The sequence below is a fragment of the Natator depressus genome, chromosome 10 (genome assembly GCF_965152275.1).
Source record: "Natator depressus isolate rNatDep1 chromosome 10, rNatDep2.hap1, whole genome shotgun sequence".
Lineage (NCBI taxonomy): Eukaryota > Metazoa > Chordata > Testudines > Cheloniidae > Natator > Natator depressus.
In genome coordinates, this window is record NC_134243.1 from 71,975,527 (window position 1) to 71,990,208 (window position 14,682).

General features: G+C 47.4%; 1 protein-coding gene across 5 annotated transcripts in view; it reads left to right on the plus strand.

Moving 5' to 3' along the window:
• Nucleotides 1-12,881, plus strand: part of CHD2 (chromodomain helicase DNA binding protein 2) — an 84,812-nt gene extending 71,931 nt beyond the window's left edge. For 2 of the 5 annotated variants that reach the window (XM_074966509.1, XM_074966511.1), the window contains exons 33-39: nt 22-162; nt 1,626-1,760; nt 4,577-4,755; nt 5,650-5,749; nt 6,608-6,824; nt 7,484-7,733; nt 8,530-12,881. In XM_074966509.1, the coding sequence (XP_074822610.1) occupies nt 22-162; nt 1,626-1,760; nt 4,577-4,755; nt 5,650-5,749; nt 6,608-6,824; nt 7,484-7,733; nt 8,530-8,863 (1,356 nt within the window). In that variant the 3' untranslated portion in view covers nt 8,864-12,881. The remainder of the gene's footprint in view (nt 1-21; nt 163-1,625; nt 1,761-4,576; nt 4,756-5,649; nt 5,750-6,607; nt 6,825-7,483; nt 7,734-8,529) is intronic. The other 3 variants (XM_074966512.1, XM_074966513.1, XM_074966510.1) reach the window with 2 other exon arrangements.
• Nucleotides 12,882-14,682: the final 1,801 nt, after the last annotated feature.

The following is a 14,682-nucleotide window of genomic DNA, read 5'->3' on the forward strand; positions in this document are numbered from 1 at the left end:
AGCCTGTGACTACTTTCCTAGGAGGATGGCTTGGAAAAGAGCCCAGTGAAAAAGAAACAGAAGAAGAAAGAGAACAAAGAGAACAAGGAAAAACAGTCAACCACAAAGAAAGAAAAGGAAGGCGAAAAAGAGAAAAAGAAAACAAAGGATAAGAAGGAGAAGGTACCAGGCATATCTTACATGTAACCTTTAGAAACATGTTGGAGATCACATTCAGGATTTCAGATTTGAATCCTGCACATGCCAATACCTGTCAAGGAGAGCAGTTTGTCTGAGAGGGCAATGAAGTCTCTCCAGGGAATATTCGCAGAGATGGACACACTATGAGATTGAACATTCCTAAAGACCCCTAGGATGCTAGGGCATCCTTTACTCGTGAACATTGGGGAGGGCTCTTTGCCTCTCAGCCTCCAGAATTTTTTGGAGTGAGAGTTTACCCTGAATAGGAGGGAAAAGATACCTGCAGTGAGGAATGGAAAAGGTGACCTATTCTGTGGTTTGGGAACTAACTATAGAGCGTGAAACGGAGTGAGCTATTTTCAGACTGACTTGAAAAGACAGCTATCCCCAAACAGAAGAATATCCCGGAATGGCTGGCATTCAGAAAAGGAGAGAAAAGAGTTTGGAGCTTATTGTTCAAAGGGTGTAAGGCTTTAATTAGTCTTGGTGTTGGCAGGCTGTGTCTGAATTGCTCAAGACTTCAAATCTATCCATAATAACCCGACCTACGCAGGGGTCATGAAATAATACGTTGGCTGTTCCCATGGTGGCAGGGGTTGATTCTGCCAGCACAGGCGTCAGGCTATGCGGGAAATGTAACTCAATTGCCCCTTGGACATTGGGTCACTGCTGCCATGGGCTGGATTCAGACTAGGGACAGGTGAAAGGCTCCATAATAGTGACTTGGGGTACTTGAGGTATAGACCAAATGCTAGTGTATTATGACTCTGCGGTCTTAAGTCAAAGATGAGACCTTATTTCAAATCTAGGGGAAGTCTCCTTCCCAGTGAAATGCGGCATGGCCTTCAGCTGCTAACAGGAATAAGAGAGAAATGATCGTTTCTGAGGCTGAAGCTCAGGATCAGTTGCTTTGAGACTTAGGTTCGGTTGACAGCTCTTGCACCAATTTCCTGGGCAAGTTTGGGCAGCTCAACGTTTTCACTAGCAGTCAGTGATTTGGGGTGACCAACTGAAGAGCTGTTGGGCTTGATTTCCAGAGGCTCTGAGCATGTGCAGTTCCCACTGATTTACAGCGGAATTTCAGGCCCTTCTAAATATCAGGCCGTGGGGGGGGGGGGGGGCTCTGCCCTTCCCAGGGGATACGCACCCACTGTGTGACCCTAATTCTCCAGTGCAGTCCCTCACAGGCGGGTTTAGCCTCTCCCTGTGTACGGAGCCCAAATCACTGGTGCCACTTCTGAAAACGTTGGCCCAGGTGTGTCTGTGCTCCAGTTTCCTCTCACAGGTGTGATTCATGACTCTAAAGCACTTGGAGAGCTTTGGGAGGAAGGTGCTGCAGAGGGGCATGCAATTTTGGTAGTCGTCACCGAGGATTTCACAGTGGGCCATTCAGAATCCCCAGGTTCGGCTCACTGTCAAAGTGCTATCATTTTGTTCTTTTCAAGGCCAAAGGTAGTGAGACCAAGTCTGGAAGCAAAGGGAAGCGATCTCAAGGTCCTGTCCACATTACAGCAGGGAGTGAGCCCATCCCCATTGGAGAAGATGAGGATGATGATCTGGACCAGGAAACGTTCAGCATAGTGAGTATCTTCTTCTGGAGACAAGGGCACAACAGTGGGTGTGCTGGGGTTTCCTGGCACACTAACACCACTGTAAGTTATGAATATCTGCGGCTTCGTTTGCCTAAGTGCCCGGGTTTGAGCAGCACTAACTACCCTAACCTGGACCCCACTGCTAAGCAAGCAGCCCTTGGGGATTCTATAGACTCAGTACACTCCACTCCTGGAAGGAAAGGTGCACTTCACATTGCTTAACAGTGATCCCCTGCAGCTAATTAGAGAGCACTGTGGACAAGTGGCAAAAGGAGTCCCAGCCAGGACTTCTCCTTGGCTGAAAGGATGGTGGCTCTGACGTGGGACCTCAAATGGGAGAAACATCAAGGCCTCCTTAGGGAGCCATCCTCCCAGAAAACAAGCACAGTATTAAAAACAGGTTTGGAATATCTCCTCTCTAGATTCTGTGCCACTTAGTTGCACTGGTAATGCATGCTCTCATTTCATCTCTCTGTTGGGAACACGACAGAAGGGGGCATAGCAGAGGAAGTACAGCACCCTGATCCACTGTAGCACCCTTTTTTCAAACCAAGGCTTTCTGTTCCTACAGCTGGGTTGACCGCCATAGGCCAAATGTTGTGACCCTGTAGCCGTGAGTGGCAGACTCTTTTCCTCAGCAACCAAGGGATTAACAGGTTATTCCTGGGCTGGAAGAATACTGAGGCCATCCTAGAGTAACTTTGTATGTCCTGTAGATCCACAGTTGCTCGATGAGTTGTAGTAGCAGGTTCCAGTGTAAGTGCTTTCCAAGCTGTGTAACTGAAAACTCAGCAATGTGCCGCCGCTGCAGACTGGTGAGCATGGCTGCAAACACAGGACTTAATATAGTCTCTTATGCTGGACTCTCACTTGCCTGGCTTGTGTATTTAAAAGGGGTGCAATCAACTTGAAATCCAGTCAGTTTTTTAAAACAAATTAGTTTCAGATACTGTTTTTACTCTTTAGGCCCCTTGCTCATTGTCTGGTTTTTTTCCAGTCCCTTTTTATTTAAAAAATAAAAACAAAACGGTTCTTGGTTGTTCTCTGAAAGACTCTCACAAACAATGGGAAAGTGACTAACTTACTGACTAAAAGTACTCCTGAGGGAATTCTGCACCAAAAAAATAAAAATTCTGCCACAGTATTTTAAAATTCTGGAAATTTTATTTGTCAAATAAATGTGGAGGCTCCAGCATGGCATTGGGGAGCACAGGCCACTCGCTGCCCAGATGTGGGAGATCACTGTGCAGCTCCCTCACAGCACTTGGACTCAGCGGTGAGGCTGCACCCAACCCTGACATAGCACAAGGACCAGGCCTGCCCTAGAAATACCCCAGGGGCCTGCCCCTCCATGCCAGGTGCACCAGGTGTGGGCAGGCAAGCTCAGCAAGACAGGATCCAAGTCTGGAGGGGCTTAATGGGGGGGGGAGCCAGGTGTGGGTTGAGAGGGTTGTGTGTGGGACAGTCTGGGTGCGGGGGGGATCTGGATGCACAGGGGTTTGTTGGGGGGTTCTGGGTGCAGTGGTAATGGGACTCTGGAAGGGGTCCAGGTGAAGATGGTTGGGGCTCAGCGGGGGGGTCTGGGTGTGAGGGGATAGAACTCAGCAGGGGGTCTGGGTGTGGGGGGCTCAGTGGGGGGTCCAGATGCTGGGGGAGTGGGGCTCAGTGGGGTGGGGATCTTGGTGCAGTGGTTGGGGCTTGGTGGGGTGGGGATCTGGGTGGGGATGGCTCGTCGGGGTGGGGCTCATCAGGGGGTTCTGAGTGTGGGGTGGGGGGGTGAGGCTTGGGAGGGTGTGGGTATGAGGGAGTCTGGATGCACAGGGGTTGGGCAGATGGAGGAGCAGCAGTTCCCTGTACAGTGATCCCTCCCCCTGTAGCTGAGGAGCGATGGGTGCAGGAAGTGTGGGTAGGGCGGGGTAGAGTTTGCAGAGCTTCCTGCAGCTGGGAGAGAAATCTGGGGGTGGGTTTGACCCAGCCCTGGATGCCATGCAGGGGAATAGGAAGTCCTGTCCTGCCCAGCCCAGCCGGGGCTAACAGCTGAGCCTGGCGCAGGGTAGGAGCCACCAGCCAGGTCTTTCCCAGTCCCATCCCCTGCCCCACAGTGATTTACCTCTCTGCCAGCTGCCCTGGGCACTCAAAACATACTGCTGGGGAGGGTTGTATGACCGCTCTTGTGGCTTCCCTTTGCTTCCCCGTCAGAAAGTCATTTTTCTGTGGGGAAGCAAAGAAATCTGCAGAGAACATAAATTCTGCGCATGCGCAGTGGCATAGATTTTCTCCAGGAGTGAAAAATGTTTGGGGGAAACTGACTATAGGCAAAGTGCTGTTACATGCACAAAGTAGAGGAAAAATGATGGTTTCCTCTCATTTCTTTCAGTTTTGTTAACAGCAGTAGTTAAAAAACCTTTTTATCTGTCAGTGTGATTTTTGTGAGTGATCTTGAACCTATGTATTTTATCTTTAGTGCATAAATAGTAACATGTCCCTTGATTATGCATGTAGTCCTCAGGATATCAGACTGAGTGCATGCTGAATACTTGCAGAGCACATTGTGTGCTTCCAGAATGAGGAGAGGGGTGGGTGGATGATGTTGAGGACAAGCTCTCATTGCTTTATGCTGCATGTCTTTCGAAGTCTGCTGTTTGCATGGGGGACATCTCCTTATTTTAAAACTAAATGAAGGATGACTAACAGCTGGTATTAGTGAATTTTCCCCGCCAGCGATTGGTTGAGAGAAGGTCAACAGAGAGGGTAGAACCCATGCATGAAATTAAAGAATTTTTGCTCTGTGTTGCTCACCCAAGTGCAAAGAGAGGATGAGGCCAGTGAAAAAGGCACTGAAGCAACTGGACAAGCCAGATAAGGGACTGACAGTGCAAGAACAGCTGGAGCATACTCGCAACTGCCTCCTGAAAATTGGCGATCGCATCTCAGAGTGCCTTAAAGCCTACTCTGACCAGGAGCACATCAAACTGTGGAGAAGGTAACAGACCATTTAGTTTTTCTTTGGCTAGTTTGTGAATATTTAAGTGAATTCAGTGCTCACGGAGGGTGCTGGATTTTACAGCTCAGGACGCAACGTTCCCCTTCCAGTGTTTCACCCAGCCTGTTTCAAAGACCCTCTTGAAAGCTGACTGGGGGACGGTATGTGTGTCAGGAACCACGGCCCATTCTGTCCTGGGCCTCTCGGACACTAGGGCTTCATCTACATTAAAAAGTGTCACCAGTTTAAAATAAATCAATTTAAAAATGGGTTTGGCGAAGCTGATGCACACCCTGTGCAGACACCTGTGCGTTTCAGTTGGAGAGGTGCTGATATCAGTGTAGCTTAAATCACATTCCTTACAGAAAAGAAACAGCATTCGTGATGAAATGGGTATTGGATTTTAGGTCTTTGCCTGGTAACAGTCAGAGATTCAGTTAGAGTCCAGCAGCAGGATGCTTTCTTTTTGAAAATATTTTCGTTCTTATCATCTTAACAGCTTTCCTTGCAAGATAGAAGGGATTCTTTCTCCACTCCCCATGTGGGTGTTTTTATAATTTCCATTGCTTGTTATACGGCCTTGTGCTCTGAGTGGAGGACAGGCCCAAGATTATTGATATAAAGGCTGGAAGAGTGTTTTACAAGGAGAGATGTTTTTGCAGCTAAGGCACTGGACTGGGACTCTGGCGTCCTGGGTTCATTTCTCAGCTTTTCCACAGACTCCCTGTGTAATCCTGGGCAAATCATTTCATCTCTCTGTACCCCCTGCCATCTGCCAGATGAAGGGAATAATTGCTAATCCTTAGCTCGGTGTTCTTTTGCAGATTGTACAAATGAGGCAGACAAGTTAAACTGCTGTTTAGTAACTAATAGAAAAACTTACTGTCCTTTCAGGAACCTCTGGATATTTGTGTCCAAGTTCACAGAATTTGATGCCAGAAAATTGCACAAACTCTACAAAATGGCTCACAAAAAAAGATCCCAGGAAGAGGAGGTAAGATCTGAAATGTGCTCCCTTGGTGAGGAAGAGTCTGTATAGAACAGGGAGTTTTCGCATCTCTTGCCTGGCCTTAGCCACTATTTGTGATGCTGTTGCAGTTACATAACCACACAGTCCTACTGGTACCATGGCTTATGGTGACTGATACACTATAAATCTTTGGGTCAAAATTCAAGGGCTCTTGTCTCCTGAGAATTGTGTTTGTGAAGCTGCACCATGGGCTCGGCAACGGATGCATTTATACTCTTTCAGATTGGTTGCTTTTTTAGATGTCAGTGCTTTCTAGCTCTTGTAGGACAGTGCAGGGTTATTAGGCCCCTGATTGGCTTTCTCTGTAACTCTTTGCTTTGTTTACCTCCACCTTCACTCCTTATTTCTCTGTTTTATAAACTACACAGTGCTAGCCATTTGATACTCTTTTTACATGTGGAAGCTCCTCTCTCCTTTCGTCCAGTCATTATTGTTGCCTCCTGCTGGACTATTCCTGTTGGTGTGGCACATTGGGTTGTCTCCAACTCAAGAGTAGAAATCGGGGCTGATGCAGTCTGTCAGGATTAAGATGTGTTGGCACAGATGTGTGTGTGGTGGAAACTTGCACATCTCCTTCCTTACACTGGGTCTGGCTCAAACGCTAGTGATTCCTTACTCTTTCTTGAGCACAAAAGTAATTCACAGCACAATCCCAGTGAAGATGCAGGTCTCCAGTTGGCCGGGAATCCCCCTGCTCTAAATGAATCCAGAGTGCAACAGACAGGGTTTCACAACCTGCCAGAGGCATCCCGGGGAACTGAATGGGGGAAGCATCGTATCTTTTTCATTCCATTGTATTGGAAGAGTCTCCCTTGTTCTCAGCAGGAGCAGAAGAAGAAGGAGGACATGGCTGGCAGCAAAAGGCTATTCCGCCCAGAGCCTTCTGGCTCCAGCCGGGATTCCCTCATGTCTCAGTCTCACCTGCCTCCCAACCCTCATTCTCAGAAACTCCACCTGCCCCCCTCGCACCCTCAGCAGATGCACGGGCACCAGCGGGACAACTACAGTCACCCTAACAAGAGACACTTCAGTAACGCAGGTGGGTCCTTCATGAGAGAGTCAGGATGAGGCTAGCAGGTCCCCTGTCCATCCCAAGCCAAGGCCTGATTGTTCCTTGCAGTACATCCTCCAGGGCTTTTGTCCAGTCAAGTTTTAAGTTCTGGGGTTCCCGAGGGAGAGGGTGAGAGAGAGAGAACAGACCACATGCAACAGATAGGAGTCATATTACTTAAAGCATGACTGCAAGGTGCTCAGATGCTATAGGGATATAGAATAGAATTAGGGTATTTCCCCCTGATATTCAAGGTGAATTTTACTTTTGTTAATTTCTTCCTTTTACCTTAAGCCCTTTAAAAGACTCCTCTTTAAATCGGTATTTACTGCCATCAATGACTGGTTGTATTATAAAAATGCTGTGTCTAAACCTCAGAAGGGACTTTATAGAACCCACAAAGCTTCCATCAATGACTTGTTGTATTATAAACATGCTGTGTCTAAGCCTCAGGAGGGACTTTATAGAACCCACAAAGCTGCCATCTGGAAGCTTGAATAAGACAAACAAAAAACATTGCCCGGAATTACCACCTGCTACTGACTGCAAGCTTGCCACCTGTGTCATGGTCTGTTCTGACCTGCGACTGGAGAGTAGGGTAGGTGATGGTGAGACCGACTCTCAGGCCTGTGTTTTTCTTACTGCAGATCGAGGAGACTGGCAGAGAGATCGGAAATTTAACTATGGTGGCAACAGCAACCAGGTCTGGGGTGGAGAACGGCATCACCAGTACGAGCAGCACTGGTACAAGGATCACCACTACGGGGATCGTCGGTCTCGTGGCGACCCCCACCGAAGCTCCGGGAACTACCGACCAAATAACCTCTCCCGCAAGAGGCCGTATGAGCAGTACAACAGTGACCGAGACCACAGGGGACACAGAGATTATTACGACAGGTAACTGTTAATGTGGATTATCACAAAGTGGAGTTTGCAACCATTCACCCAGCCACTGTACATACATTTCCTGCTTGCCACAAGGGGGAGCCAGGGAGCTCAGTGGAATGGGGTGGGTGTGCTGTTGGCACTTGCATTCTGGATTCAAATCCAACGCAGACTTAGTCACCTAATTGGGTTCTTGTTTCTTCTCTGCCTCGCTGAAGTTGGCATCATTGCTTGGGTTCTCATTTCTGCCTTGCCATCCGATTAGCTTAGACATGAACTCTAGTCTGCTTTTTTCCACCAGAAGGCTTTAGACTCCAAGCATGACAGTCCGGTGTTGGGTCTCGGCTTGTATGTGTTTCCAGTCAGGAGTTGCCAACCCATGTGTGTTAGAAGCTCACTGGGAGGGTATTTAGGTGACTTTACTTTTCTTCCCTCCCTCCCCTTATTTTCGATCACCCCTGTTCTATCCAATTCTGGCTTTACCCTGTAAATCCCTTTTCCCCGACCCTGCTGCTAGTTCTCTTCTCCCCTACATGCAGACACACCCAGGTAGCATTCTCCCAAGAATGCTTTTAAAGGCTTCAAGTCTCTCTACTAAGATTCCTGGCTTTCTCAGGCAAAGGACACCTAGTCTTGTTTGTTTGCAGAGTGCTATCCACACCTACAGGGCTGAGTAAATAATCACCAGCAGCATTATTCAGGGGTGGAATTTGGAACATTCCTTGGATATTTCAGGATGGGATATGGGGGACTGCATAAGTATGCTCTTGAGATGATATTGTTTTGTGTGTTCGTTTTTTACATCTAGACACCATCACGATTCCAAGCGGCGAAGATCTGAGGAGTTCAGGCCCCAGAACTACCACCAGCAGGAATTCAGAAGAATGTCTGATCACAGGCCACCCATGGGATACCACGGCCAGGGACCTTCGGACCATTACCGGTCCTTCCATACAGACAAATCGGGGGATTACAAACAACCGCTTCCTCCTCCTCACTCCCAAGTCTCGGACCCTCGCTCACCCCCATCTCAAAAATCCCCTCATGAGTCCAAGTCACCCCTGGATCACAGGTCGCCCCTGGACAGGTCATTAGAACAGAAAAACAATCCAGATTATAATTGGAATGTTCGAAAAACATAAAGCGACTGGGAGAGGAGGGAGAGAGCGCATCCGAAATACTTGGTCTGATGCAACAGCGGCTGCTTTTCCAAACCGCTAACCGGAGACTCTGAACATGCTGCTATTGTCTTGCTGGGTGAAGGAGGATTTGGGGGAGTGGGCGGGGGCTCTCCCCAGCTGTTAGTTCTGGTCTGGATTCCTTTTTCATATCCCCCTTCTCCAGTCTGGCATTGGAACTGGATCCATTGCCCGCAGGGGGGAACAGGTGTCATTCTTTGCTTTAGTTTTGTTTTTCGTTGAAGGCTGCATCCGACAGACTCTTGTGAATGTTTCACAGCTGCGGAGCTTTCCCCAGAACCAAGAACGTGGATTGATGCTGCTTAAGACTTTGTAGACAGCTTTGTATGCCCAGCCTGACGTGACGTTACGTGACACATGCTGCTGTGGGGTGGGCATAACCCAGTCAGGCTGGGGTTTATGTGTAACCAGTGTGTGGGTGGGATGCATTTGGAGATGGACAGGAGGGCTCTCTTAGAGTAAATAACTGACCCTGCTCTTATGGTCCTCTGAGAGGAAGGGGGAACTTGGGGCCCCTCCAGAGTGACTCTAAAAGGTAGGAGTGGGAATCCATCACTTCCCTGCCCACGTGGCCATTTCTCATGTCTTGATCCATTTCAAGAGACTAGTTCTGCTTTGTGCACTATCATGCTCTCTCTGCAGCACAGACAGGGACATAGGAAACATTCACCTCGGTAATCTTAAAACAGGTGGAGGTCCTCAATATTCAGAGTCCCTGAGCAGAGCCTTAATTCCCCCTTCAAACCAGTGAGACGGGAAATGGCAGTTACAGTATTTCCCAGTGGAAGGGGCTCAGGAAGCCGTAACACAAACTCTCTTGCCCCATTTCTCTGTCGCTGCTGCTAATAAGGATGTTCCTTATGTAGTCATATTGGCTGGAAGCTGAATGGTTTGTGGTGGAGGAATGGCTCTGGGAGTCAGGGATCCTGGCTTCTATACTCCTCTGCTGCTGACCTGCTCTGATCCTGGGGCAGATCACTTCTCTGCACTTCAGTTTGCCCAACTGGAGAATGGTGATCCCAGTCTTTACTCCTCCTTGTAGTACATTTTGGGTAAGAAGCTGTATGCTGGGCTTGGCGAGGGCACCATGCAGAGCTAAATGTGAATGCAGTTGGCTATTTGGGGTTTTCCATGCAGAGCTCTATCTTTGCACAAAGCAGTGAGCTGGCCACCTACCTGCCAGAGTTCCAGTGATCTGTGCTAACTCTATGAGGAGAGGAAAGTAGCTGCATTGAATGAACTTGTGTATCTTTAAATTGGGAACTTGCATAAGCGCTCCGCACTTGCATTTCTGGTGAGCAATAGACCAAGGAGAACCCTAAACTCTCAGTGTTTAAAATCCTCGTAGCAGCCCTTCCCCCCAAGTCAGTAGATGTCTAATAAGCCCAAGAAGGGTAAGGGGAGTGGAATGGTTTGCAGCCAGATGAATAGGCTTCACTGCAAACATTCATCGAAGTGTTAGGATCGCGGTGCAGCGTGAAGGGGTGATGTCCCGCACGGAAGGATTTGCCAGAACGCTTCCAGTAAGTCAGGAGTAGCCAAAGCACTCGCCACATGTAGAGCAGGAGGAGTTCCTAATTTCAGCTCCATCATCTTTACTATGGCGTCAAGGCGCATGGAGACTGCAGGTCCCTAATGCCAGGCTCTGCCTTGAGATGAGCAACCAGGCCATTCAGATTAAATTGGCACATTTCGGGTCGGGACCTGTAGTCTATGTGAACTGCAGCTGTGTACTGAAGACAAGGCCAGTGGCAAACTGCTCAATTTAATGCAAAGGGTGCAGAGCTTGGGTTCCTGAAAAGGTGGCAGGGTTACCCTCATTTGGGCAAAATCAGAACACGCTTCCCTTTAAAGGCCCGAGATGAGCTGGATTTTTAATTTCCTGCCTGTGTTTTACTGGTAAATTATCTTGAATGTGCAGAGCCCAGAGTAAGGACCAGAATGGCCTTCGGGAAGAATTTCCCTGTGGCGCTTGTAGGGGTGAACAGCCATATACATCCAAAGCAGCTGAGGCGCCTGCCCAAGCAAGGGAGCTGACTTCCTTCCTGCTGCGTCTTCCTGAATGAATGTAGGTCACAATTATTGTTGGAGACCCCGGGGCGGGTGCTTATGACAAAGGCCCCGCCTGCTTGGAGGTGAGGCCGTTAAGGTAGGTCTCGGTTGAGGCAAAGGTGTTAACTCTTCCGTTGGCAGTTTGGAAGGTACACGCAAATCAACACTAATAATGCCCAAGCTTCCTGTCTGCTTGGTGCTGACGGGATGAAGTCCCTGAAATCTGTTACGATCATTGTATGCTTGATCCATTCTGAGCCGATTGGTTTAATGAGGGTATCTCTGTCGCAGGAGATCATTCAAAAGCAACCATGGTTTGCTGCAAATGGGAACAGTGTGATTCTGGGTCACAGTGACATATGCATAACCTGTGTACAAAAGTTTGTATACCCAGCGGGGTGGCTGTATCCAACTCTTCCACCCCATTAATTTAACCGCTTCAGTGCCAAGGGACATGCAGAGCGTGACCTTTATAAGAGGTCTGACCGTGTAGCCCAGTGGGGTTGTATGTCCTGTCAGTGGCACCCAGAGGCATCTCAGAACTAAGCCTAAGGAGGATTTAGGAGGGTACTGAAATGTGGCTGTTCGGTAGCAGGGGAAATGCTGTGCTTCCCATTCTTTGAGCTTTCCACAAAACTAAACAGAAGCAAAGTGGCTTTGCTTGCTACAAGGGAACCAGGACTGGCAACCTCATGCTGCACTGATGCCTCTTCCAGGGCACTGCAAGAATTTCTCTGCAATAGAAGGAAGGGAGTGGGGACTAGCCGCCTGTCTTTCCCCCTTTCGTAGTGGAGGGCAGAGATAGTGTCTCTCCCGGCATGTTTTCAGTAAGCTACGATGGCAGGTGGACACTATCATGTTCACAGTGGGTCCTTTCTTTTCAAATAGAGGTGTTGGCTTATAATGTGAATACTAAATTCACCTCCTTGCCAGGAGGAGCAAAGAGTGATTTACGTTGTTTTTCATTCACATTCATGAAATCCTAACAAAATGTTACGTGCCATAAAGTTGTAGCAAAAGGCAGTACTGGCCAGACCAGTGTTACGGTTGGTGCAAAACAACCATAAGCCCAACGACGGGTTTGCTGCATCCGAATCAAGGGGCTTGGCCTCCAGGGGTTCCAATCAGTATGAAAAGTATTTTGGTTTTTCTTAAAACAGAAGGAAACAAAAAATGCAAATGTGAAAGCTTTGTCCACATCCTTTTGAGTTGCACTTGGAAGTCATGTAGGCCTCATGCTAAAGGAAGGATTATTTTGAGTTCTGTCGTGGTGGGTGGATCTTAACTGGCTTTGGTTTTACAGAAGCTGGAGAAATCAAATCTGAGGGAAATAATCCCTTCCCACAGGCGTGCACCCTGTGTCCCAAATAAGGGACCACAAAATCAACCATTGGAAATAGGCAGTTGAATGACAATGGGGGTGGGAAGGGGACAGCCCCACAGCCATAAATTTCAGTGTGGTGTTCATGTCAATGTGTGGTGCAGCTGCTCCCACTAAGCCAGCCAGTGAATTGCTCTCGTCTCACTGAAGGGAAAAGTTGCAACGTCTTGGTTTGGTTTTGGTTTATTTCAGCTGTTCAGAGTGACATCAAAAACCCCATTGGAAACCGTGTAAAAATTGCATCACTTATGAATTTGCACCAGAACACAAGTCCCACAGACCAAAAATCTGCTCTCCACAGGTGGTGTTGGGGCAGTGCCCAGCTTAAGTGGGTACTTTACAGCTCTTTGAGATCTTTACATGAACTTTAAGTGATCCAAAAAAAAAAGTACTAGTCTACTTTCATCCATTTCCCCCGCACCTTCCCCTGAGCAAAGGGGGAGAAGGACTCTTACTGTAAAATTGTGGACTTTTAAACCTGTTGACTAAAACAGTAATTAATATTAATTTATATTTGTGAAAAAAATGCCACTGTCCTAGTGATTTCTGATGTAAATATGTTGTTTATATAGTATGTATTAAATTTTCCTACACTGTAAAACTGCTGTACTTTTGATTCTTGTATATTAAAAAGTGTTACTGAGATTTTCAGAACCTCGCCGGCTTGTTGTATCTGGTGTGTGCAGTACAGTTGCTTGCTAAAATACGGCATGTCTCTAAACTCCTGTGGGCTTTAATTTCGGTGGGGTTTGAGCACCGTCCATGTCTAAGAAAAATATGCATTTTTTTAAATGTTTTAAAACCCTATTGTAGCCTCTCTGGATTGTTACAGTGCCCTTATCACCACGGTATCGGAGGGCTAGATCCTCAGAGGTATTTAGGTGCCTAACTCCCATTGATTTCAAGGGGAATTAGGAGTCTAAATGCCTTTGGGGCTCTGGGGCGGTGTAGTGCATGCCGGCCTGCACAGAGTGAATTTCTCCCTGCCTGTTCAAACTAGAGAGACTGAAAAGAATTTCCAGCTGGGCCGGGGAGGCTCCGTGGTTCCTCACTGCTGATTTACACTAAAACTCCCTGGAGCTGGCAAGGATGGCGCTGACTTTTATTTACTTTGAGCATATTCTGTGACCGGGATTTTTCCTTTTATTGGCGGATAAGGTAGCAAAAGCTCCATTTGCTCAGTGACGTGTTGGGCTCCGGGGTGCCGCAGTGTCGGCCATGAGCTCCCACCAAAGCAGTTGCTGTCTCTCCTCTTGGAGCCCCCTCGCCCACTAATCAAGACATCAACAATTGGTAGGAAAGGGCTCAAGAGCTCCCCCTGCTGTGCCTGCAGCTGTATATCCACCTGTTCATGATCGTGGCTGGTGCTGTGATACACAAGCGTCAAACCAAAGCTTCCATTGTAACAAAAAGTAACTGGAGTTCCAGTGATGGGGGAGGGAGGGGACAAAAAATGGGCAGGGGTGTGTGTGTGAGAGAGAGATTTCTTGTATTGCAGTGGGAGAGGTAGTAAATTTAAAAGAAAATTTAATGTCACGGAAGATTCTCAGCGGTATGTTAACTATCGCACGTCTATTTTAAATGAGGGCATAAAGAAGGGTGATTTTCTTCTCGAGGCTTCAACTTTCCGTCTTGGGTTAAATGAGCAGATTTTCACAGGCTTACAGCAAGAGGAATTATTTATTATTTGCTTTGTGGTAAACCCTGGGAGCCCTAATCATGGACCAGGACCCCATTATGCTAAGAGCTGTAAGAACACAGAACAAAGAGGCGGGCCCTGCCCCAAGGACTTTAAGCAAAGATGTTGCTTACACCCAAAGCAACATCTAAGGTGACCCAAAAATACATTGCAGTGTTGCTATCTTATTGCGTGTCTCACTGTATTTGGTTGGGGTTTTTTTGTTCAAGCCCCAGCTCCTGGATTCATGTAATTGTGGGAATCTTGACTCGGATTTAAAAAAAAAAAAAAGTTTCTTGCCCTCATGGTTGTGGAGAAGAACTTAAAATTTGACCCAAATTCAACTGGATGGCTCAAAAACCAAAAGACAAACCCACAACGTATCATTTTTTAAAATCAAGACTTTCAAGCCAACCTCTGATTTGAGGCCTATCTTGTGATTATTTTCTTATTACTTTTCATAAAGAAACAATAAAAAGAGAATGAGTTGCAGCTTGTATATATCACTAAATACTGCACAGTTCACAGGCTAGTCAATCAAATTGTGCAATTACCAACTTTACCACTTGTCAAAGCTGTAAGACCAGACAATACAAAATCAGACACTATTACACAGACAGAACATGTTAGGGTGGGGGTAATAATAAAAAA